Here is a 25,797-nt window from a genome sequence, read left to right as displayed (position 1 = left end):
ATTCCTGATTCCCGCACTTTGTCACAAAACTCATTTTAATTAGCTTTAGTATAGCTGCATCTAGGTTCAGCATGATGACGCTGAAAACTGTTCACTTCATTCTCTCTAAGAGAGGAGTTTATTTAGTTTAAATCCCTCTCTTTATTTACCTCAATTTGTTTTTCTGACAAACATTATTCCATAACCTATTTTGTCAGTGTTAGCAAGAGAGAGATTAATTGTATGAGAATTAAAATTAGTGTTTCATTATGTATTTCGAGATTTAAATGCATATGCATACAAACGTGACATTCATATTACTCCTTGATAATTGATTGAGTGCGTTAAATTATTATTTTAACGTGTCAATTACATCGTGACTGCTTATATTAGGCAGGAAGAAAATTTATATCAAATATATATTCATATAAAAAAAGTATATATTAATATATTTTCCTTTGAATATATTAAAATATGTTATAAACAAAAAAGATTTAACAATGGCTGAATCGACGCAGGTAATTATCATTTAATATCAAATATATCACTCCTTATATTGTGTTTTATATATTTATAAATATATTAATTTACAGTTATTTGCTGGGCCTCCACCCATTTGGCCCGATATTAGATCAGAACTGCGGGAATATATTGAATGTCCTGAACGATTACCTATACATCAATTGGATAATACCCAATGTTATTGGCCACGTAAAGCAGATGTCCTTTCCTTGCTAGAATTTGATTTAGCTCCCGTTAACACCACGCTTAAATTTGACCGTGATCCAATGACAGGCAAGATTGGCGAGATACAAGAAATTGACTTACAAGGTGCAGGGGAAACGGCAAGAAATTCTATGTCTATGACTCGTGCACCTGGGTTACTTACAGATGGAGTTCGAGGTACTCTAATTTTATTTCGAAATGATACTTCTCTTAATTAAAATTCTAATATATCAAGACATAATTGCAGCATATATTACACCAAATAATATACTTTTCATAGGTAATCCTAGCAATATTCCATTTTGGCCTGGTGGTTTTGAAGAACCTAAAGTGCCTAAAAGTGAAGACATGAATGATATCGACTTTGAGAAGGATTTAAGGACATTAGCCAAAGGATTTAGCTCAGGTTTAGAATTTAAAAGTGATAATTGTACACCAATCCATTGCATGAGATACGAAGTAGAAGCTGCAACATTAGAAGAAACTGAAAAATTAATAATCAAAAATGATAACATAAATTTAATGGCTGTTATACACGAGGAAGGAAATTTGCTTGGTTCATGGTCTTCAGTTGAAGAGCCGAAAAAAGAAAGTGTTCAAGCTGTGGATAACAACATTCCCTTTATAAACAATTCCATTTTACCCAAAGAAACAGATATACCTGTCTTGAAAATATCCGAGACACAAACAGAACTTACGAAAGCAGAATGGGCAGAACAGCTGGATGTATCTGCACCAGTAACAGACTTTAACAAGAGAGTACCTGATCCAGCAATTACATTCAGTTATGAACTAGACACTTTTCAAAAGCAAGCTATTCTTAAATTGGAAGAAAACAGCAATGTCTTCGTTGCTGCAGGAAAGACTACTGTTGCTGAATATGCCATTGCATTGAGCCAAAAGCATATGACAAGGTAAAACTATTAAGCCAAAAATTAATTTTGCAGTACTATTGTTGTATAAGTATCTAATAGTTATTTTTACATCATTTCAGAGTAATTTATACATCTCCCATAAAAGCTCTGTCAAATCAGAAATATCGTGATTTTAAGAGAAAATTTGAAAGTGTTGGGTTATTAACAGGTGATTTGCAAATAAATCAAACTGCTTCATGTCTAATCATGACAACAGAGATCCTACAATCAATGTTGTATTGTGCATCCGATGTTTTACGAGATTTAGAGTTCGTCATATTTGACGAAGTGCATTATATAAATAATGAAGATGTGCGTAATGTTGATTTTATAAAAATGTCACGCATGATTTCTATGATTCGACAATCTATTTAAAAATTATATTTCGTATTTTTAGAGGGGTCATGTATGGGAAGAAATAGTTATTCTTTTACCACAGAGTATTAATATAGTAATGTTATCTGCGACTGTACCAAATCCAATAATATTCGCGGATTGGGTCGGTCGCATCAAAAAGCGAAAAATGTACGTGATTAGCACTTTGAAAAGACCAATACCTCTGTTACATTATTTGTATACTGGCACTGATGGCAAAACTAAGGATGATAAGTTCTTAGTTCTTGATAGCAACAGCCAATTTTTATTGGATGGGTAAATATCACTTTAATTAAAAGAAACAGAGGCATGATAAATGACAGTGGCATTTTAATATTTAATACTTTAGATGGTACAAAGCGACAAATGCATCCGATAGAAAGAAAGACAAAACTTCGAAGGACTGTAGGAGAAAAATTCAGATGACGCCGAAACAAGAAGAAGTATTATGGAGAGCATTTGTAAGCCACCTTCAGAACAATGTACGTTATTGTACCTACATACTATTTTTTATTCTACAGAGAAATTATAATTATTTTTGTATGTATAATGCTATCAATTTTATAGGACATGTTACCCGTTGTCGTATTTACTCTGTCGAGGAAACGCTGCGATATGAATGCTGCCACGTTCAGAAATCTCGATTTAACAACCGCGAGAGAAAAGCATCAAGTACATGTATTTTTCCAACATAACATAAAACATCTAAAGGGTAGCGACAGAGAATTACCACAAGTACTTATGATGCAAGAGCTCCTGGAAAAAGGTGTAGGTATACACCACAGTGGGATATTACCAATTTTGAGAGAGATCGTAGAAATGTTATTTCAAAGTGGAGTTGTCAAGGTAATTTCCCAAAGAAATATTGAAAAATAAAAGGATAAAGTTAAAGCACATTTTTTCTAAAAAAAAAAAATAAATAAAACTTAACAAATTTTGAAAATATATAAAAATTAAAAAGATGTAATGGAATTACATTTTACTGCATTTTTAGTTACTGTTTGCGACAGAAACTTTTGCCATGGGAGTTAACATGCCGGCGCGCACGGTAGTGTTTGATTCTATACGAAAGTACGATGGAAACAACTTTCGTACTTTGTTTCCAACTGAATATATACAGATGGCTGGCCGTGCCGGACGACGAGGTCACGACACTACAGGTACTGTTATAGTGATGTGCAGACACGACGTGCCGCACTTTAACGACTTGAAACCTATGATGTGCGGTGAACCGCAGACATTGGAGTCGAAATTTAAAGTCACATACTCCATGCTTCTTAATTTGAGAAGAGTAAATGAATCTGTTACCGTTGAAGCGATGATGCGCAAATCTTTCAAGGAATCGCCGTTGGCTTCGCAAGAAGCGTCATATAACAACGAGTTACGGAAAATCGAACGCGAATTATCGAATTTGCCGCCTTTGACCGAAATCCAAAAAAAACTCTCTACGTTCTATCACCAAGCGGTTGATTATCTAGAAGATGTTAAATTCCTAAATCCTTATTTGCTTACCTCGAAGAAGGCAGCGAAAAGTTTAATCGAGGGCAGAGTTTTGTTAATATCGTATGCGGATCATTACAATAAACTAGCCCTGTTATTACAAGTTTTATATCACAAAAGCTCTACTCAGTACAAAGTTTTGATACTTAAGGACGCGAATGTATCCACTTCCGAAACTACTGATTTTAAAAGTCCTCAGATATTTGAGAAATGGAGCGAGATTATTAGCCTAACGAAAAAAGAAATATTTGTACCAAGCATTAATCCATCGCACGAAGTTTTGACTGTATTTCCATGGCATATATTGAAGATAACTAATTGTCAGATAAAAATTGACTGCTCTTTGGTATTGAATGATTGGGAAAAGAGGCAAATCTCACGATTCAAGTAAGAAATAATATAACAAAATAGTAAAAATTCCTGATTTAATTTAATTATCGATTATTTCTTCTTTTTAGAAACGACCCACCAGGACAAACATGTCAGACAGCGGTTCAAGAATTGACTTCTCTATCATTTAATGCTTCTACCAATGCTCGCATTCTACAACCATATATCGAGCCCTCATCGAAAAATGATTTTCAATTAAGAATACAACATAGAAACAAATTAAAAGCTAGTCTGAACGATATGAAATGTATGGAAATACCAAACTTTGAAGAACAATTTAAACCTGTATTTGAACGAAATCATCTTGAAGATAAAAAGCGGCAGCTTCAACTTAAACTCAGCGATGAAGGAATGGCGTTATATCCGGATTATCTGAATATGGTAGCACTTCTCAAACACTTTAGATACATAGATAATGATGAAAGAGGTTCGTATTAATTAAAGTATATAATAATTTTGTAGAGATTTAATATTTATTTATTAAAATGTAATTAACAATGTATTGTTTATTATTATAGTCGCCCTCAAAGGGAGAGTCGCGCTGCAAATGGGTAGTAACGAACTGCTGATAACAGAATTGATTCTAAAAAATGTGTTAACCGTTCTACAACCAGCAGAAATAGCAGCGTTACTATCAGCACTGATCTTTCAGCAACGCACGGATGTCGAGCCTCAACTCACACCAACTCTTGCTAATGTATGTGTCATTGCTCCATTTCCCTTTGAACATGTTAAGTATTTAAAAAATTATGTTACAGTAAGAAACAATCCTCTTTTTTTTTTCAGGCTTGCAAAATAATGAACGAGGTGCACGCGGAATTGGAACATCTAGAGCAATACTATCAACTGTCAACATTGCTACCACTGAATTTCGGCTTAGTAGAAGTTGTCTACGAATGGGCACAGGCCAAATCATTCGCCGAGATCATGAAGATGACTGATGTCCAAGAAGGAATTATAGTCCGTTGCATACAACAACTTGGCGAAACATTACGAGATGTTAAAAATGCGGCTGTGACCATAGGTGACCCGATTTTAAAAGAGAAGATGGAGGAAGCATCGACCGCGATCAAACGTGACATAGTGTTTGCTGCGTCCTTATATACCCAAGACTGAATGAATAATTTAACTCTGATGAAATCGATATATTTTTTATAAAAAGATCAATCAAATATTGTTGAAAGTACATTCTCTTTGCGAAAAGATATTCTACACCATCTATAAGGACGTATGATGAACAATCTTTGCAAATATTTTTTCGGTTATCATAATAAAGATTATCTGATAAACGTCATTGTTATATTTCGAATAAATGCTTATGAATAATCAAATACTAACGATAAATGATTCGTACTAACTTTGCAATTTGCTAAAAGATACAATCTCGATATCAAACAAATTGTATTATTTTACAATACTTATTTGCACCCTTATTATATATTATTTTACATGTTGAAACGATATTACGCGCGTTGATCTGGATTATTAAGATTTCCTTGATCTTGATTCAACTCCGAGATGCATGCCCACTGTCCTTCCGAATTTTCGCGCCAAAGGGAAACTTTGTTATCTCCACCACAGACTGCTAAGATACCTCCTGTCAACGACCAGCCGATATTCCAGATAACATCATCGAAGACATTAAGAACTTTCGGTGTCCAGCTAGTATAATCATTAGAAGTCCATATGACAATGCGGCGATCTTGCGAGCAAGACGCCAAAGTGGCGCGAGATGGGCCGACTGCTGGTGCCCAGGCTACATCGCGAACCTTATAAGTATGATAAAAAGATATATAAATATGCAAATCTTATGATGCTTAAATATTTCCATTATAATTAAACTGTACCCAATCACTATGTGCTTCCAATTTATTTTCTTCTATCCATCTATCGCCATCTTCCTTCCATATCTTCACCAAGTTGTCACAACCACCAGTAGCTAACCGTTTAACAGGATCGTTCTTCTGTTGAGTCATATTGGAATCGGTACCTAAGTCGACTGCTGGACTCCAACAGACTGCGTTACAACCAATCGTATGAGCGTTCGTTATTTTCTGCATCTGCCATGTATCTCCGGTGTTCGCGAGAATAGAAACTGACCCATCTGAACTTCCACAGGCCAGGATCAGACCGAACTCATGCGGCGCCCATGCAACCGAGTTGACGGAGGAATCATGACCATTGTGCTCATATATCTTGGTCCATTCTCCCAATTCTTTCCAAATAATTACCTTTCTATATAAGGACGCAGCAAAAATGTACAAATGTTAACTGTGTATGTCAAATATTATCACAGAGATATTTCAGGTGTTATTAAATTATTAGATATACTTAATTACCAAATAATATCTCAAAATGTATGTAACAAGCAGCATTGTAGAACTGTGTACCTGTCATAGCTACAAGATGCCAAGAGATTGCCAAATTTCGGGTGAGCCCACGCGACCTGCCACACAGGGCCGATGTGTCCCTTGAGAACGGCAACCAGGCTCTGAGAGCCGTTCTTCAAGTCAAATATCTTTACCGTGTTGTCGCTCGAGCAAGTAGCTAACCTCAAACCATAATAATCCATTTCTGCATCATGAATCATGTCCTCGTGGCCGGTATCGACGGTATTTAAAACGGACACCATTTTGAAAGTTAATTATAGCAAACGAAACTTTAATAGCGAAACTTATGCGAAGAAGACTACCCGGAAAATAAAGGCGGTCGCGAACACGGTACAGGTTATGTGTTATCTGATGCGTGCTGTCACTTACGTGGAACTTGGAAGTATAGCGCATAGCGCGATTCGATACTCGAACTCGAGAACGATACTCGATAATCGACTTCCGCGCAAATAATTTGTATTCTCTTGGTGCGTTCCAAAATAATACATAATATAACTACGGGTGCGTTCGGGGAGACGCTATTCGCACTATTTAGCGCTATTACTACAAACTGTTCGCGGATAGAGTCCCTTGGCTGCGTTCCGTTTCACGCATGATGTGCATATTAATTGTAAAAATAGAAATCGTATGAATTCCATTATTTGCGAGAATATTTATTAACGTTGCTTTTCTATTAGCGAATTCGATTGGACGCACTCAGTGCGCACTGGTGCACATTAAAGCCGTCGTACACAAAATAATGTAAAGATATGTTTATAAATAAACATAGAAATCGATTAAATCGTGAAAAACTCAATACATTTTATTGTACTATTAGGTAAAATATGTATTTCATAATTCGAAATATTTGCGTTTCATTTTTATACACAAATTAAATCAGTGTACAATGGCTTTAATATGCACCAGTGCGCACTAGTGCTTCCAATCGAATTCGCCATATAACTCGTGTAATTCCGTTCGAAGTACAATTGAAAGTTATATTCAAAAAAGAGAAAAACGTTAAACAAAAATAATTATTGTCTGTAATTATCGCGAAATGTTAATAAATTCTATTTTCCGTTTTAATTCCAAATGAATGAATCGTACGAAATATCTGTTCATAACGTACGAAGTATCTGTGATACATGATTGTCATCTCGATCCTTTTAAAAATAATTAATCGTGCGAGCTAGTAATCGTGTACTGTGATATTACTGAGAGTATTCATAAAGTACAACGTTTCTTATTATCTACCATTTGTTGCGATTACATTTCAAAAATAAATATGAAGAAGAACGATACGCGCACAGCTATCTGCTTATACGAGCCTCGATAATGGAATGACTGCGTGATAACTGCGCGTAAACATGACGTGCTCGCGCCACCCGCTCGCCCTTCGACGTCAAAACAAACCCCAAGGTCTCGCGTCGATCATCTAGCTAACTGTCGAAATATTAACGTACATATATTACAAATTAAAGTAAAATAATCTATTCGTTACATTTTTAATATTCTCCGATGAATAGGCTTTATTATACGGTTGTTGCTTTATTTCTTTATAGATTCGTTATGCACCTAGACAGCTCATGAATATTTGTAGTCTTAAATATTTCAATTATGTTACAATAAGTAATTATTAATTCGTAATAACTTTTTATTACATGGAATCCGAGCAATATACATAATATTTTTAACAAAGTGTTGACGCATTGTGGCTTTTTGTTTCTTTTAAATATTATTAATATTTATTTAATTGTAAATCATCAGGGAGAGCCAATAAAAATTGAGATATAATGTTGGGATGTCAGAAACATTTCACGTGAGCAATTTTGTCACAAAAAAAAGTCACACTAGTAACAACCACTTTTTACCTCTTGCCTTTTGTCATCACATTAGTTGATATGAAATATTTGAAATTATAAAATAAATGTCAAATTTGTTCTTCAATATACTACGATATAATTATGGTATTACATTAAACGACACGAGCTATTAAAATTGTTAAATTTTGAGAAAATCGATATGAGAAATTATTTCATTATTTCATTCCGACATGTAATACTAATTGGATTTTACTTTGTTTCACGTAATATAAAATCAAATTATGAATCCTAATATATAGGACTCGGTCGTACTTAAAAAATAAAATTATTTAAAATATATACTTTTAATAAAAAAATAAAAGAGTTATCTATAATTTATTATTTCAAATAACTTCTGACCTAATTCTTATTTAATGTAATAAGTTTTTTTAATCTAAAGTACGACGTTTCGTATTATCTAGCATTTGTCGCAAATACGACATTTCAAGAAGAAATGTGAAGAAGAGCGACATGCGACACGGCTATCTACCTGTCTCGGTAAGAGAATGACTGCGTGGTGACTACGCATTAATTACCGTGACGCGCCGCGCCACGCCGTGTTGCCTCGTACCGCTCATTCGCGCTAAAACAATCCCCAAGGCTGCGCGTTAATCATTGTTATGGAAATATTAACGCATGTTACAAAATAAGTAAAATAATGTATTCGTTACATTTTTAATATTCTCCAATTAATAGGCTTCTCCAATTAATAGGGATAAAATGTCATAGCAGAAAGAAACTGCAATTTTTTTGAAATTTTATTACTAAAGAGATTTCAGCCATTTCTAGTATTACAAAAATGATATTTAAATATATATTTGATTGATACTTAAATAATATTTAAATTTATTATGTCGACATAATAAATTTGAATATTAAGTATCAATTAAACATATATTTAAATATTATTTCTGAAGTATTTAAAATTTAAGAGTTTTATATTCTGTTTACAGATTACAAAACTTCTTGAAATAAATTTGAAGCACATTTCTCAAAAATAATAATTATACCAACTATTTGGATTAATTAATCATATTATATGTATAAGCACTTATACAGAGAATCAATATTAAAAAATCACACACAATTATATGAATTACTGCTAAATATGGATCACAATCACTATACCCGGGAAAAAATATTTCATATATAATTATACATAAAATTGACATATTTTATATATAATATATGTCCATTTATATAACATTTTTTTTCGAGTATTGAACGTTATCAGAGAGACTTTCTTGATAAATTTGACATTTTAAATATAAATTCTGTCTCTGTCATCTATATTGATTTGATACAAAACATATCCAATATCGCAGTGCTTGCTAGTCATTTATCCATTTTAGCTAATTTTTCGCTATAATCGCAAAATCATTTGTTTTCAATAATGATTTTTTGTTAATAAAACTGCAAGGTCACTTTTTTCAATACTTGTTTTTGCTTTTTTTTTCTATCGAACTGTGCTTATCAATTTATTGTCAATATTATACAAATCAAACAATCTACAGCATTCGAAAAAGTTCAGATACTAATTAATGGTCATCAATTTTATTACTGACAGCGAACATATGTCGTAGATCATGTGTAAAGTCACGTGTGATCCCATGTCAGACTCTAGAGAGAAGTGAGAAAGGATTTGGACTGGAGGAAAGATCCATGACTTCACAACTTGACTGTTCAGTAGCAGCAGCAGTTCCGCGAGGACCACGAGCAGATCGTTGTACGTGAACGTTATATCGTCTTGAGTTTGGAAAGTAAGTTAGTATTATATAGTTATAAGAATTATTATATTGGCAAATAAATTCTTTTTTTATATTTTTGCAAAAAAAATCCCAGACAACACACATGTTCAAAAACGAGACATAACACGTCTCAAAGAAGTCTAGGTCCACAACCTTGCTTTAAGAGATCATCTTAAAGACATTTTTTTTTAAAAACATCTTTCTTATGTCTCGATTTTGGACTTTTTATTATTTAATTGTAAAGAAAAAATACGTGCAGTTCCTCTCATTTCTTTTTTTTTTCGTGCTGTTCGATCGACGCATCTCACTTAATTTTTTATTCCGGCGTACATTTGATATTTCGACTTCTTTTTTCACTTACGCAATTCCAACGACTAACGGAGAGATTTTTTTTCTGAAGAAGGTCTTCCATTTGCCTGATCGTCTCATAAGCAGCTTCCTTTTTCTCGCCTCCTATTTTTCTCAAAAAGTATGTGACGATGACGCATTCAAGAATCTATATGAGATACGCAAATATATGGAAAGTTGAAGGCTAAGATCCCGAATTAGGAAGATACCAATGACGATGAGTGATTTACAACTGTGATAGAATATATGCACGTAACCGCTATGAATAGAGTTGAGGAAAATATCAATTCAGTGAAAACTCGATGCTAAAGATAATAGTCAATTTACTCAATCATTAACGTTAATTGAAAAGTGGAAAACATGCTTTAGAGTATAATGAAGCTCATAATCGTTTTTTTAAGCTAGGAAAATTAATTTTTATTCTATTCTCTTGACTTTGTATAAAAATGCAGAAATATTGTATACTATTGTTCAACTTTTCAATTATGTTACTATTGTGTTTTATGAACTAAAGCGTGCGTTTACTTCAACCGTGGATTTAAATTTTGATTCCATTTAATTTTAGCTTTTAATTTTAATCTCATAAATAATTAACGAGCTGTGCTTTTGACAAAAACTTTATCGCGCGCGATCGAATTTGTTCTCTTATTTAAATCAAAGTGAATGAATATGTTTGGCATATTTTTATGAAGGAAAAAAGACATTATTTTTATCTTATTCTTCTGTATGACTGCGAAAAAATATTGAAGAATATATTGTATAAAGTTTGATTTCTCTTTATCGCTATTTGCGTCATAAAATAAAAGATTGGGAATCCCGAAGATGTCAGAATTTCCGGAACAGTGAAGCCTCCTGCATTTGTCAACCGCGTTTATTGCAATGCACTGAAAAAATACCTTTTAATAAATCATTTGTTTGAATAATACAAATATTTATATTGTATTGTTTATCAAATATAAAGGTATATAATATTTATTTGGTACAAGAATTATTAATTTGATTTAACATTCATTTTTTTATTGAGTAAATATTTATTTAAATATTTATTTAAATAAATATTTATTAAAATTTAGTACCTATATATTTTTCTCAGTGTAAAATTAATCATGTCTTTATCGACGCCATATCCTGCTTTCATTGCATTATTTATGTCTTCTATCCAAATTCGAGGACTTTCCAGAGGATAACAATCGCAATCCCATCGCTAATTTCACTATCGAACAGAAAAATACGTCGTGTTAAAGCGAAGGACATAGTTCTATTTTGCTCTTGTTGGAAATCGTATTTTAATCAAATTATAATTATTACCATTCCAGATAAAGCGGCCGGAAAAAAATACTTGAAAATGCGTCGTAATTTCTACAACGGTGGACTTACCTGCTCCTCTGGATTGGTATTGTTGACTTGTCTACTACTTGTCCTCTCATTATCGACATCGATTATCGCTGGTACGTCCTCCATTTTTTTTCAGCTTTTCATTATTTAAAAACTCAATAAAGAAAAAGGGCCAAAAATCAATCGTTATAATTTAAAGTTCAGAATAGAAAATAAACAATTATATCATTACGTTGAAAATATTATAAACTTTAATATAAAAACAAACGTTTCGATCGCGATCGGATTATTCTCAATGTTTACAAAAATTAGTCAGTATATGGTAAAACAAATATAAAAATTACATGAAGGATCAAGTAGAATAAATTATATACAAATTATAAAGGTACTTCGCTTTCTCTAATTGTTTGAAAACGCTGATGTGGACATAGTCGACGTATGGTTATTGAGCTGGTATCGGTATTTTTAACTTGCTGTTGAAATATCCGAAAAGATTGTACAATGCATGTTTTCTGTTAACGGAGAATTATGTTATAATAAATATAAACGACAATAATAATATGATACAATGACAGAAATAATACATTATGAAAAATTAGTAAGTTAAATTTGTATCATGTATATCGATATCTTATGCGAACGACAGAATAATATAATACAATATACATGACGAACAATAATAAAAATTAAAATTGTACAATGTATATCGATATATTGAATAAATAAATTTAGTAACAGCTAAATTAAATAGGAATATGTATCTTAAGTTATGTTGTCGAATTCTCAGACAGAAATATTATTAAATATTATTAAAACAGAAATAACTTTTCATTTATTCTTATAAGAAAACACATCGAAGTCCTCTTTCGATTTTAATAAGTTTCTAATATGTTGTTCTCCAGATCAAAATAAGGGATTTAATATATGGTATACCTAATATATATATTTAACATAAGGACTTAATCGCACATTCGGAGGGCGAAATGTCCTATAAAATAATTGGTTATTTTCTTTCGATGCGAATATGTATTCCTCTTAATATATATTACAATAAAAATATGTAAGAAATGCAGATTTCTCCAAAAACACGCAGATAGACTTTGTCGCTTGCGAGTGCACTTTGGATCTTTGATATTTGACCTCTCATATCTTGACATTATGATTTTATGACATATTCAAGTAAATACTTTTCTCATTATGTGACAATTTCTGTAATTATTATATATATCCGTTCTCGTTCGATTCTCCGATATAAATTTAATCATAAAATAAATACGTATATTTTATATTAAAAATCCATTACGCACTAATTATCCCGCCGTTATACCCTTTTAATTATTCTTTCATTATTCTAATTTCTCATATTAAATCATTGTTTCATACAAAAACCGAGCCCCGGCATTTACGAATCGCACGATTTACAGCACCGTTCGTCGAGCAGGAGGTTGGCGCCGAGATACCCGATCTCACGGTGTCTAATAACAATGTCGAACACAAATGTCCGATTCTCGCCTGTAGGCTGAAGTGCGTCTGGGAACAAGAAGTATGTATCCATTATAAACTGTAAATCCACATTTTATTAATTTTATTATAACTATACTTCCACTTTATATTTAGCATTTTTAGCTTTTATTTAGCTTTACATTAATGTAAATTTGAACTATCATGACATAACTATGATGATAAAACAGATTTCTTAAAAAATGTAAATTTAAAAAAATTCTTTTTTATTTTATAATTTTTAAAATTTTTGTAGATAATAAGCAAAGCTTGACCGAATATAAAAAAATAAACTATTATTTTTATGTCATCATAAAAATTTAAAAAAATCGACAAACCTTAAGATCGTATTACCTCTCTTTAATTCTTCTGCTTTCTTTTCATGCCTCTTTATGCTCTTTTTCTTTTTATATTTTATGTTTTTGTTACTCCTATTATCTACATTTTGAAAATGATAAAACATTTTTTTTCCAATTTTTGAAAGAATTCAATTTCATAAGTCATTGTATAATCGATTTATGACATTTTAGTTCCAGTTTAATTTATTTAAAAAATACGGCTGTAAATATTCAAAGATATATAAAGATACAAAAAAGAGTTAGTGTATTTTTAAACAAAATTTTAGACTAGATATGGACTTTAGCTTCACATAAAAGAGATTTGTGACCTCATGAAAATCTTTTTAAATGCTGTTACTGAAAGAATCAACGTTCTCAATAGGTCGATGCAGCCGGCTGTCGCATATGCAAGTGCAAAAATCCCATGGGACGTGTGAATTAGTCACCGTGAATTGTTTCCATGTCCCCCGATGTCACCCATATGTAAGAAGAACAGATCAACAATCTAATTTGTAAGAGAACTTTTATAAATTATTGATTCGCCAGTTGTTTCTCAGGAGCAACATATGTAAATCAATCTATGGGAAATAAATGTCTCTAATGGTCTAGCTGGATCTTAAGTGCTTATATAATTCTGTGTGAATTCATTTACTACGTATGTAGTCCTTTTAATTAACTGCGCGCCAAAACAATTTTTCAGTCTTGAAACACAAACTCTACTGAACTATCGCAATAATATCACCAGTTAAATTGACTAGCAATTTAACAATTCGATGCTCTTACGCATCTTAGAACAATCTTCATAATGCAGAATGGCATATTAAAATCTGTAAATAATAATAAATAAAATCTGTAAATGACATATTATAATATATAAATCAACCAGATAAATTGGTTTATTCGCCTATACAGCTGCCTAGTGAAGTCCAAACAAGAATATGCGATCTGTTGTAATCATCCACCCCCATACAACATAGAAAGTTTACAGAAATATTTCATAGGAAGATTATAACATTGCAAAAACGTAGCGAAATATTGTTGCAACGTTGCTACAACTTTTCAGCAATATCAGTCTTCAAAAAGATTGCAATAAAAATATCATCCTTCAAAAAGATTGCAATGAAAGCTAGCAATTCATTGCATCACATTATTGTATTGTCTATATCATATAATATTTTTAAATTAGAATTTTTTGTACTTATATTGATTAAAATAAAAATTTTAGCATTTTTCTTAGAAAGAAACTTTATTTTTTTACTTATATAAATCTTCATTTTCACATGCTCAAATATTATGATGTTAGAAATCAAAAAATTAAATTATAATTTAACTTTTTAAGCCCTAACATAATATTATTTTCTTTCTTTCTAAAATACATATTTCGAGTATTGTAACCTAAAAGAATTTCTTTTTATTCACCCACATATAAAATTTATAAATTTTTAATCGATGTCACATTTTTTCAAGGTTCTTACATTTGTTTAACAGACACAAGCATAATTTTTAAAAACAGCCAAAAATCGTTAAAATTATTTTTTATCGCAGACCAGTGTTATTCGAGAGTTTGATTGTAATAGACATCTTGACATTTTCCTTAGTGGAAAATCCATTTCAAAAGGGCAAAAAATTTCTACGGAGAATGTATAAATATCCTCATTCATAATTATTATATTCATAATTATATCGACCGAACAGAATTGCATACATATCGATTAGATCATCTCCATGCAAACATTGGAGAATAAATTACAAATTTGTTCATTTAGCAGATAGCAGAATGGAGTAAATTTTTTTTGCCTTATAATATGTCACAGAGTAATTTAATTTTATACCAAATTGAATAAAATAATATTCACAGAAGATATATGTTTTAACTTGTATAATATTTAGCTTCAACCAATCTACGACAGTTCACTTTATTTTACATAAATAAATTATTTAATGTCTTAAGAACTTATGTTATAAATGCAATAGAAAATACAAACAATAATGACGAAAAGTACAACGCAATCTTAATAATACTTGCATAACACAAATTTGGAAACTACATTACAATAAGACGAATTTCAAACTCTTATAGTATTAATACTGCTGTGTTCAAGGAGTGCAAGCTATCAGAATTATCATGATGAAAGAAGACTTCTTACACCATGAGCGTTATTATGTTATTTTACCTTTCTTACTACGTTCGAGAAGCACCTCCTCAAGTCATTATGTCCTTATTTTATGTATTATTAGACGTAAAATATCTAATTATACGGTTATTATAACGATAAAGATTGTTGAGTAACTATTTGCTAACATTATTGCCATGGCGTTTATGTATAATATATGATATCACTTATTATTTTGCGATATTATCCACTTGTTTGACTTCGGATGAGATAAGAAAACCTAAAAGTAAAAAATTCTTGGGAAACTCTAGTTTTATAAGAAGAAAAGCCTCGAACTGCAGCAGTAGTATCTTAAGTTCCTCACGAGCAGATCATAATACGCTATACAAGCTTAAGTCCGGAAAGTGATGTAAGTCGTATAGCAGTAAGAACCATTGTATGACAATTGGCAAATTATATTACATATATTACATTTGGATAATACTTCAGGTTTATTACTCTGTATATATAATTTGTTATATTGTGTCATTATTACTCGAATATTCGAACATGGCAAAATGGTTTCATGCAAAAGGATTAACGATAAATTACCTGACTAGACAGTCTTCTTCCACTTATTCTTTTATTGAAAGTACAATGGTTGTAACAGAAAGATTCAATACGGCAGAAATCTGTTGTGCTTTTTTCGAAACATCTATAAAATTAATTTTATTGGTGGCAAAAATTAATCTTTATTCTATTCTCCTGATTTTATAAAAATGCAGAGCTACTATAATATTCCTATTGCATTTAACTTTTCCATTATGTTACAAGTGTCATGTTTTATAAACTACAGCATGCGTTTATTTCAATTGAAATTTGAGTTGTGATTTCATTTGCTCATCACCTCTATTTTTAATTTCACGAATACTTTTAATCTTACGAACTATGTCTTTTAGTGAAAATTTTCTCGCATCATCTAGTTTGTTCTTTTAGACTAATGAATCAATATATTTTGCATATGTTTATGAAGTATAAAGATAATGTTATTCTTTTTTAATTATTGCGTTTTAAGCAGTGTGTGTTCGTCTGTGCAAAAAGCATGCTGCGGAAAAAATATCAAAAAGGTGGTTATAAGTCACTTCAAATACAAATAAAGATCGCATTTTCTCCATCTCATATCATGTTATAAAATAATAAAAGGTTGAGAATTCAAGAACGTAGGGATTTCTGGAATAGAGTAGCATTTGTTAATCGCGATTATCGCAATGTAAATCATGTCTCCGTCGACGCCATACCTCCATTTCACTTCCATTACATTATTCATGTCTGATCCTGGCTATATCTTAAATTCGAGGACTTTTTAGAGAACATAACGCTTTAATTTCATCGAGAAGAAAAATGCATTTCGTTAAAGTAAAGGAAAGAAGGAAGATTCGTTCTGTGTTATCTTTGAAAATATATTTTAATCAAGAAGCAATTGTTACTATTCCAGGTATAATAGCAATCGGCTAAAAAATTAATTGATGCGATGAAGATGCGCCGTGATTTCTGCAACAATGGGCTTTCCTACATTGTTATGTGGATGTTGACCTGTCTACTGCTCATTTTTTCAACAACGATCACTGTTAGTACGTCCTCTATTCTTCTATTTTTTCAGCATTTTATTATTTATTCTTTGTTTGACTCGTTTCCGTTCAATGTGCACCCAAACACAAAGAAGCACAAAAAACAAAATTACGATAAAATATATTTCAAAAGTGGATAGATATTTTCATTGTACATTTTGGTTTGCGCAACACTTGATTTAATTAGAACTTGTGAATATTGGACCGAGCAACGTAATCGCTCTAAAAAATGTCTAAAAAAAAGATTAAAGTATTCACTTCTAGCTTGTAAGTACTCGCTTCAAATTAGAAATTATCTTCTCTTTGCAAAAACTCAAATTAGAGACTATTTTCTCTTTGAAATCATTTTAATATATTAGTTACAAAACCATTTTATAAAAAGTGGTTTTTATTAGTTTTTTTATTCCCAACTGCTTCAAATTTCTCTATTCTCTAATATTCCTGCAAATTTCATCAAAATCAGTAAAGAGCAGAGCATAGTCTCTCTTATCAGTTACTTTATTTTATTGATAAAGTTTCATCTTATAAGAACTGACGCATTCATTTATTCATTATTCTATTATTTTGTCGATATCATGAAAAGTTTTACATTATAATCTTGTTCCTTGATTTGGATTGATTTTTTCAGCCTAACAACTAATGAATAAAAGATATTTTAATTCTCTGGTAATAATCATGAAGTATGATATATTTATACATTTATGATCCATTACGTACAAATTAGTGCGTCATTGTATCTTTAATCATTCCTTTTAATCATTCCTTTATTATTCTAATGTCTCCCGTCAACTCTGTTCATACGAAAAAACTGAATTCTATTTGAATTTATGAACTGAATAATTTGCAGAGTCGACCATCAATGAGATTGGTAAAGTGACCAGCAAGGATGCCACCAACCAAACGTGTCCACCAATCATGTGTGAGTTATACTGCGTCTGGGGATTCGAGGTATATATCTACTATATAAAACTGTATATCCACTTTATGTTTAACATAGGTATTTAATGTAAATTTAAAACTATCTATATTAAAAATGTTCAAAAACGTGTAGGACAAAAAAGGGGTAAGTTGGCAAAATGGATAAAAAATGACGAATTGCTAATTTTGCTAAACTAATAACAGATAATGGGTCGATGTTGAATTCATTAAAGGGTTTAGATAAAATAATAAATAGTTTTTTGTAGTTTGATTTCAATTTGTATACAAAAAATAGATAATATAATAAGAAATTTACATTTTGTACGCTCTCATATGTAATTTTATGTCTGTTTATAAGAAATGACATAAATATATGACTACAGTAAGATGACATATTCGTGCATATAGATTATGTTTGTTAATGCATTATAAACATGATGGCATCAAATTAGTTAGTTCTTTAATATTGAGTATGTAAATTAAAGTAAAGGTAATCCTCTTGACGTCTCCATCTAGACAAAATAATGTGAGCAAAATACTTCCCCTTTGAAACCGTTCCATTTTCATCTGAAACATTTTTATATTATTAGTAATATTGGAAAAAATTGACTGAAAAATTGATTAAAATGGGAACCTTGTATAGAAATGTAAAAGAGTTCGTGCATTTTTAAATAGAAATTTAGACTACATATAAATTTTTTCTTCATACGTAATAATCTTAGTTTATGTCGCTTGAAGATCTTTTCAAGTATTCTTATTAAAAGATCTAATATTTTACGTTAGATTGATCCAGTCACCAATTGTCCCATATGCTCGTGCTGTATTCCCTGGTTCTGCGCCATTTTTTGTCCGGAAAGCGAGACCTGCGAACCAAATTTCGATTGTATCCCCCAGCTACCACCATCGATACCATGTCCTATAATCAGATGTGTGAACATCACATCTTCATCAACAGTTTGATCTGCAGGCGAATCCTTACAGATCACCGATTCTCCACGACTATTTTTGTGCGACACACCAGATAAATCAACTTGTCTGCGGATGTACAGCTGCCTAGTGTAGAGTACCTCTAGTAAGAATTAAAACGTCTTACTAATTTATTTGTGTAAAGCTTTAAACAGAATAAAGAAAATTAATCATTTACTTTACACCATTTATATTCTTTACAAAAACAACTTTAACATCCCGTAACTTCGAAATCATTCGCAATCGGGTATACATTTATTTCAACTGATTTTCATGTGCTAAATGTTCCAGTTTTGACAGTTCAGAGACATCCTCTATTTATGGATTATTAACCGAGGATGCGATTAAAGTCCCAATACAAATACTTTGAAGCATAATACGTAGTACAATACGTTATATAATGATCATTATCTAAAACGCACCACTACGATGCGTTTTAGTAGCAATAATGTTAGCAATTAACTGCTTGATAATCTTTATCGTTATAGTAAACGTATATTTAGACGTCTAATGATACATAAAATATATAAGAATAGAATTACTTAACAGAATGTTTCCCGAACACAGCCAAAGGTAAAACAATTAGTCAAATTCTTTTTTTTTTTTTGATTGACCAATCAGAAAAAAGAATTTTACTAATTCACCGATAAAAAAATGCTTTAGAATATTTGAATCATGATATTATGTTGCTTTACCTTTGGCTGTGTTCGGGGAACATCCTGTTAAGTAATTCTATTCTTATATACTTTATGTATCATTAGACGTCTAAATATATGTTTACTATAACGATAAAGATTATCAAGCAGTTATTTGCTAACATTATTGCCACTAAAACGCATCGTAGTGATCATTATATAACGTATCGTACTACGTATTGTTCTGTGACTCATTCTTCAAGTGTTTAGGATGACATAAGAAGGAAAAAATAAAAAACTTTAAAATAAAAAAAGAGAGGAAAATTTTAATTCTATAAAAAGGAAACCTTCTGACTGCAGTAACAGTTTCTCAAGTTCCTCATGAGCAAAACATAGTGTACGTTTAACAGACTTAAGTCCAAAAAGTGAAGTAAGTAGTATAGTAAAAGAACCATTGTGATAATTGGTAAATCAATTCTTTTTTTTTAAATAATAACTTTCACGAATCTTACAATTCACGAAAAATGTAAGATGATTCGACGTACAATGCCTATCCCTTGTTTTTCGTGCTAGCGCATCACACTTTTCAGTCTTTGACTTCTTTTTTCATTCAAGCAATTTCAGCAACGAGATTCTTTTCTTCGAGATTCTTTTCTTGGAGAAGATCTTTCATCTGCTCTTCTTCTCGTAAACTTCCTTTTTCTCTTTTCTTTTTTTCTCACGAAAGTATAAGACACGTCCGGGATACGATACGCCATGACAATAGAAAGTTAAAGGCTAAGATCCAGAAGAAAAATGTCGAAGATGAAGAATTACCCACAACCGCCAGAGATCGAGTAGACGCAAGCAATCACTTATGTGAATCGTTGGAGAAAATATTGCTGATCGAGTAGAAATGGTACTGGAGTTAAATCTCTCGATAATTAATGCCGTAATAAAAATATGAATCGTATACTTTATGAGTGTAATGAAGCGATCGTTATCGTTTATCAGCCTTCTCAATTGCTTCATTCAATAATGATTATTCCATTCAACATATTATATTCATTCGAATAATGTTTCAAATTTATCTCATATTATTCTGCGTATAATTTCGTTATTATTATATTATGTCATTTACTCGAATGCTCAAACATGGTAGAACGGATTCATGCTGCAAAAGAACTAACTTATCTGACTATGACACTCTTCTTTCATTTATCCTTTTGTTGAAAGAAAGTACAATAGTTAAGGAAAAGGTTCAATACGGCAGCAATTGTTTTGTGTTTATTTTGAAATATCGATAAAATTATTTTTGTTGGTGACGAAAATTAATCTTCATTCTATTCTCCTGATTTTATAAAAATGCAGAGCTATTATTATTATTGCATTTAAGTCTTCACTTATACGTTATAAATGTCATATTTTATGAACTATATGCGTCTATTTCAATCCAAGTTGGGTTTTAACTCCATTTAACCATCGTTTCTATTTTTAATCTCATGAATATTTAATGGACTTTGCTTTTTAGCAAAAATTTCCTCGAATGATCGAATTTATTCTTTTACTTAGGTCATCGAATGAATATATTTGGTATATTTTTGTGAAGGATTAAAATAATGCTATTTGTTTCTAATTACTGCATTTTTTGCAGTATGTGTTTGTGTACACAATTGCGGAAAAAATCAAATAATGGCTATGAGTGGCTGTAAGCCACTTCAAATAGAAATAAATTTCGTATTCTCTCCATCACATTTCATGTCGTAAAATAAAAAGTTGAGAATCTCAAGAACATCGGAATTTCCGGAATAGAATAATCTTCCGTGTTCGTCAACCACGTTTATTACGATGCGTAGAGTCACGTCTCCGTCGACGCCATACCCCACTTTCGTTGCATTATTCATGTCTCCTGACTACATTCCAAATTCGAAGACTTTTCAGAGGATGTGATGTAACGTATTGCTAATTTCACCATCGAGAAGAAGAATTCATACTGTTAAAGCAAAGGATAGAGTTTCGTTCTACTCTCGCTGGAGTTTGTGTTTTAATCATGACGTAATTATCACTATTCCAGGTTATAGTGATCAGTTCAAAAATTACTTGACGCAATGAAGATGCGCTACAACAGTGGACTTACCTACACCGTTATGTGGCTGTCGTTGGCTTGTCTGCTGTTCAGCCTCTCGCTACCAACTACGATCACCGCCAGTACGTTCTCTATTCTTCTATTTTATTCAGCGTTGCATTATTTACTCTTTGTTAATTTGATTCGTTTTCATCCAATGTGCACACAAACGTAAAGCGTAACAAGATAAAACAATCGCTATAAAATACCTTTCGAAAGTGAATAGTTATTTTCACTGTGCATTTTAATTTAAGCAATGCTTAAATAAAAGATTTAAATGAAACTTGTAAATACTGTACGGGACCGCTCTATGTAGTCACTCTAAAAATTGAAGTGAAAAATTCACTCTTTGCTTACGAGTGTCCGCATTCAAATTAGAGTAACAACCTTCTCTTTCTACTCACTCTAATTTCTAATATACATTAGTGGCGAAACCTTTTTATAAAAAGTAATCATTACTGATTTTTTTACTTTCGATTGCTGTCGATCAAAGGTTAGCACAACAAGAAAAGTGTGCATTTTATTGGAATCGAATTATTACTTTATTAGAAATTATTAATTTTCACATATTCTTTTGTTTTAATACACTTTCGTTCGTTATGCATTCCATGTTTTTTCCTTTGAATTACTCGGAAATATTCACTATTACGGTGCTGCTTTGGAACAGTATGGCATGTTAGATAAATATAATAAGTGTGATAAATACAATAATTAAGTTAATAGTAGAAAAGTAGGAAAAGTTATTATCCGTCGACTGAAGCTACTTTTATTATCATCGTCGTTATCCTACACTTTTGTCAGAAAGTCCGGCTCGGCTTTTTACCCGAGAAAGCAACTAATAATAAATTATATTTTTTTATGCAAATAGAAAAACGTACTTGATCTACGTTTAAAAATCTTTTTTTTGTGTCAATTTATTGCAAGAAGACAAAAAAATAAATAGAGAGCTGCATTAAAAATTTATTCAGTAATACATCTTCAACTTAGCGCTCCCATTTTTCATAAATGTATTGTATTAAAATTGATACAAAAACAAAGAATATTTTTAAATGTAAATCATGTATGTTATCCTTCAATTTGCATAAAAAAGTGCCTGTAACCATTGTCTTTTTCTTTCTCCGTATAATATAAAAAAAATAAAAAAAATAAAAATCTGAAAAAAGTTTTTCATAATTTAAAAAAATTTTATAATATTTAAAAATTTTTTAATTGTTCATTAAACAGCTAGGGCACAATCTCTCTTGCCAGTTATTTTATTTTAACGATAAGTTTTTATCATAACAATTGAATCAATAATTTATTCTTTATTATGTTATTTTCTTCTATCCCATACAGCATCGAAAGTTTTCAGAAATATTTCAACTTTGAAAAGTAAAACATTTCATAAAAATTGCGGAATATGTCTGCAACGTTTCTAAGACAGCTCTGAAATAACAAAATGTCCGCGACATAAAATGTCTTGCACATAAAACCTTGTTGAAAGATTGATATATGAAATGTCATAGCAGAAAGAATCTGCAATCTTTTTGAAATATTACCAAAGAGGTTTCAGCCATTTCTAGTATTACAAAAATGATATTTAAATATATACTTGATTAATATTTAAATAATATTTAAATTTATTATGTCGATATAATAAATTTGAATATTGTTTATAAGTATCAATTAAACATATATTTAAATATCATTTCTGAAGTACTTAAAATTTATTAAGAGTTTTTTATGATCTGTTCACAGATTACAAAACTTATTGAAATAAACTTAAAGTATTTATCAAAAATAGTAATTATGCCGCCAACTATTTTGATTAATTAATCATATTATGTATATAAATGCTTATACATATAATATGATTAATTAATCAAAATAGTTGACGGCATAATTACTATTTTTGAGACACAATATCATATTATTTATATACAAAAGTTTTTCGTAATTAAAGCAGAACAAGTCACAATAACATCAAAATGACGTTAAACTTTAACTGAATCATGATTGAATAAAAAAAATAATTTTTAGTAAATATTTTGGAGCCATTTTAACATTATGATGATTTTTTGTTCTGTTTAAATATGTTTTTCAATTTATTGTATATGATATTATAGATCTTAGAAATATTTCTGTTAAAACATTTTGTACGACATTGCAGAATCTTTTCAGAATTGTTGCATATGAGACGTGAAAGGTTGAAACATTTCTGAAAACTTTCCGCAATAATCGGTGCTGTACGGGATAAAAGCGTCTCCATCAGACAATATGACAAACGTATGCCAGCATGAGCAAATATCATACAAACACATGACATAAGTAATTATCCATATTGAATATAGAGCAATATTTAGCTAATGTATGCGAAATTGGCGTATACGTTGGCCATATCATCTGGAAGCGCCTTAAGTATTATATCAAAATTTCATATTGTATGATCTTGTCTTTTGGTTTGAATTGATTTTGTCAGCTTAACTAATGAATATAAAAGGCACCTCTTAATTAGAAGAGATTTAAAAAATGTTTCCTCTAATGTATACCGAAAGCACGAAAATACGGAATATATAATTATCAGATATCGCGCTTAAGATAGCTTGAAATAAAATCCAAATTTTAATTTTATTCAATTTTTCAATATATATATATAATATATATAATCATAAAGTGAATACATTAATATATTGAAAATCCATTGCACAAATTGCAATTGCTGCGCCGTTATATTCTTAATCGCCTTTTCATTATTCCTTCATTATTTTAATGTTCAGTCTTGCGTTCATTCTATTTATACGAAAACCGAGTTTCATCATTTACGAATTAATTTATGATTTGCAGAGCCGACCATCGATGAGATTGGCACCAGGATGACTAGCAAGAATACTACAAATGAGACGTACCCACTTATCATGTGTCCCTTAATGAAATGCCGCTGGGATTTCGAAGTATATATCTACTATATATAAAACTATACATTAAATAAGACAAAGAGAGAGTAAAATGACGAAATGAATAAGATGATGAATTATTAATTCTTCTAAGCTAATAACAGACATTGTACCAATTAAACTCATTAAAAAATAATAATAAATATTTTCTTTAGTAGTTTGACTTCAATCTGTCCACAAAGATAAATAATATAAGTATAATAAGAAATTGTATATTTTAGACGCATTATTTATATGTAATTTTTTGGTCTGTTTATAAGGAATAACACAATTATACGTTCACTTTCTTTTCGTTACATTTCTAGCTGAAACATATTTTGTACTATTAATAATTTTGGAAAAAATTGACTGGATTTATTAAAATTGTAGAGATAAAAAAAAAGTTTATGTATTTTTAGATAGAATTTTAAACTAAATTCTTTCTTTGCATGAAATAATTTTGATTTGTAATGTGTTTTACATAAAAATTGTTATTGAAAATGCTGTTATTGAAAAATTCAACATTTTCGATAGATCGATGCAGTCACCGGCTGTCAAACGTGCCGGGATCCTTGTTCCGGCGTTGTCTGTCCAGAAAACGAGACATGCGTGCCAATCATCGTGCAGTGTTTCGTAGCGCCGTGTCTCCCGATGGGTTTCTGCGAGAAAATCACATCTTCATCAATAATCTAATCTGTAGGCGAATCCTTACAGATCACCGATTCGCCACGGCTATTTCTTTGCAACATGTCAGATAAATCAATTTGTCCGCTAATGTATAGCTGTCTGGTACAGAGTACCTTTAATAAGAATTAGGAAACTTTATATCGATTTATTTGTGTAAAGCTTTAAACAGAATAAAGAAAATTAAATATTTACTTTATACCATTCATGTTTGTTTACAAAAATATCTTCAATATCCCATAACTCCAAAACCGTTCAAAATCGGATATATGTTAATTTTGACTGGTTTTCATGTGCTAAAACTGCCGGATTTTATAGTTGGGACAATTTAAATTATTATTGAAAAACAGGAGAATTTCGATCTTTATTAGTCTATATAAATATATATAATCGAACACAGTATAAATCTATAAATATAATAATCTATTTACAATTGTGCGGACGTATTAACGTAATGACACCTTGGGATTTTC

General features: G+C 30.9%; 4 protein-coding genes across 7 annotated transcripts; 3 read left to right on the top strand and 1 right to left on the bottom strand.

Moving 5' to 3' along the window:
* The first annotated feature begins 479 nt into the window (after positions 1-479).
* On the top strand, positions 480-5,123 carry tst (superkiller complex helicase subunit twister). The gene is made up of 11 exons (XM_018450006.1): positions 480-497; positions 573-882; positions 986-1,619; positions 1,700-1,931; positions 2,017-2,270; positions 2,344-2,476; positions 2,562-2,840; positions 2,989-3,881; positions 3,953-4,311; positions 4,403-4,581; positions 4,671-5,123. The coding sequence occupies exons 1-11, from the start codon at positions 480-482 to the stop codon at positions 4,998-5,000; spliced, it is 3,621 nt and encodes a 1,206-aa protein (XP_018305508.1). The 3' UTR covers positions 5,001-5,123.
* A 149-nt stretch (positions 5,124-5,272) lies between these two features.
* Positions 5,273-6,656, bottom strand: Sec13 (nuclear pore and COPII coat complex component secretory 13). Its single transcript, XM_018450007.1, has 3 exons — positions 6,275-6,656; positions 5,732-6,119; positions 5,273-5,653 (listed from the first exon to the last, which is right to left on the bottom strand). The coding sequence occupies exons 1-3, from the start codon at positions 6,514-6,516 to the stop codon at positions 5,348-5,350; spliced, it is 936 nt and encodes a 311-aa protein (XP_018305509.1). The 5' UTR covers positions 6,517-6,656; the 3' UTR covers positions 5,273-5,347.
* Positions 6,657-15,832: 9,176 nt separating this feature from the next.
* Positions 15,833-19,136, top strand: LOC108723903 (uncharacterized). 2 transcript variants are annotated; one of them, XM_018449938.1, is made up of 4 exons: positions 15,833-15,907; positions 16,973-17,108; positions 17,953-18,053; positions 18,807-19,136. In XM_018449938.1, exons 2-4 carry the CDS (start codon positions 17,009-17,011, stop codon positions 18,981-18,983), a joined length of 378 nt encoding a protein of 125 aa, XP_018305440.1. In that variant the 5' UTR covers positions 15,833-15,907; positions 16,973-17,008; the 3' UTR covers positions 18,984-19,136. The 2 variants fall into 2 exon arrangements, with proteins under 2 accessions (XP_018305440.1, XP_018305441.1); XM_018449939.1 differs by having other exon boundaries at positions 15,833-15,910; positions 16,975-17,108.
* A 792-nt stretch (positions 19,137-19,928) lies between these two features.
* Positions 19,929-25,483, top strand: LOC108723902 (uncharacterized). 3 transcript variants are annotated; one of them, XM_018449936.1, is made up of 4 exons: positions 19,929-20,021; positions 21,678-21,811; positions 24,552-24,658; positions 25,175-25,483. In XM_018449936.1, exons 2-4 carry the CDS (start codon positions 21,712-21,714, stop codon positions 25,331-25,333), a joined length of 366 nt encoding a protein of 121 aa, XP_018305438.1. In that variant the 5' UTR covers positions 19,929-20,021; positions 21,678-21,711; the 3' UTR covers positions 25,334-25,483. The 3 variants fall into 3 exon arrangements, with proteins under 3 accessions (XP_018305438.1, XP_018305436.1, XP_018305437.1); XM_018449934.1 differs by having other exon boundaries at positions 19,971-20,054; positions 25,175-25,480; XM_018449935.1 differs by lacking the exon at positions 19,929-20,021 and adding an exon at positions 21,385-21,554.
* The last annotated feature ends 314 nt before the right edge of the window (positions 25,484-25,797 follow it).

The sequence above is a fragment of the Mycetomoellerius zeteki genome, unplaced genomic scaffold (assembly GCF_001594055.1).
Source record: "Mycetomoellerius zeteki isolate Tzet28-1 unplaced genomic scaffold, Tzet1.0 scaffold252, whole genome shotgun sequence".
In the NCBI taxonomy this organism is placed as follows: Eukaryota; Metazoa; Arthropoda; class Insecta; order Hymenoptera; family Formicidae; genus Mycetomoellerius; species Mycetomoellerius zeteki.
The sequence above is the reverse complement of the archived record's forward strand: the minus strand, read 5'-3'. Positions and strand labels throughout refer to the sequence as shown.

Bases quoted from the DNA above. Each gene is read 5' to 3' on its own strand.
- tst (XM_018450006.1), top strand. The intron at 883-985 runs GTACTCTAATTT...TACTTTTCATAG, and splicing joins ACTTACAGATGGAGTTCGAG to GTAATCCTAGCAATATTCCA. The intron at 2,477-2,561 runs GTACGTTATTGT...TCAATTTTATAG, and splicing joins TAAGCCACCTTCAGAACAAT to GACATGTTACCCGTTGTCGT.
- Sec13 (XM_018450007.1), bottom strand. From the start codon at position 6,516: ATGGTGTCCGTTTTAAATACCGTCGATACCGGCCACGAGGACATGATT. The intron at 6,120-6,274 runs GTACACAGTTCT...GTCCTTATATAG, and splicing joins GCATCTTGTAGCTATGACAG to AAAGGTAATTATTTGGAAAG. The intron at 5,654-5,731 runs GTACAGTTTAAT...CATACTTATAAG, and splicing joins TGGAAGCACATAGTGATTGG to GTTCGCGATGTAGCCTGGGC.
- LOC108723903 (XM_018449938.1), top strand. From the start codon at position 17,009: ATGAAGATGCGCCGTGATTTCTGCAACAATGGGCTTTCCTACATTGTT. The intron at 17,109-17,952 runs GTACGTCCTCTA...AATAATTTGCAG, and splicing joins TTCAACAACGATCACTGTTA to AGTCGACCATCAATGAGATT. The intron at 18,054-18,806 runs GTATATATCTAC...ATTTTACGTTAG, and splicing joins ACTGCGTCTGGGGATTCGAG to ATTGATCCAGTCACCAATTG.
- LOC108723902 (XM_018449936.1), top strand. From the start codon at position 21,712: ATGAAGATGCGCTACAACAGTGGACTTACCTACACCGTTATGTGGCTG. The intron at 21,812-24,551 runs GTACGTTCTCTA...TATGATTTGCAG, and splicing joins ACCAACTACGATCACCGCCA to AGCCGACCATCGATGAGATT. The intron at 24,659-25,174 runs GTATATATCTAC...CATTTTCGATAG, and splicing joins AATGCCGCTGGGATTTCGAA to ATCGATGCAGTCACCGGCTG.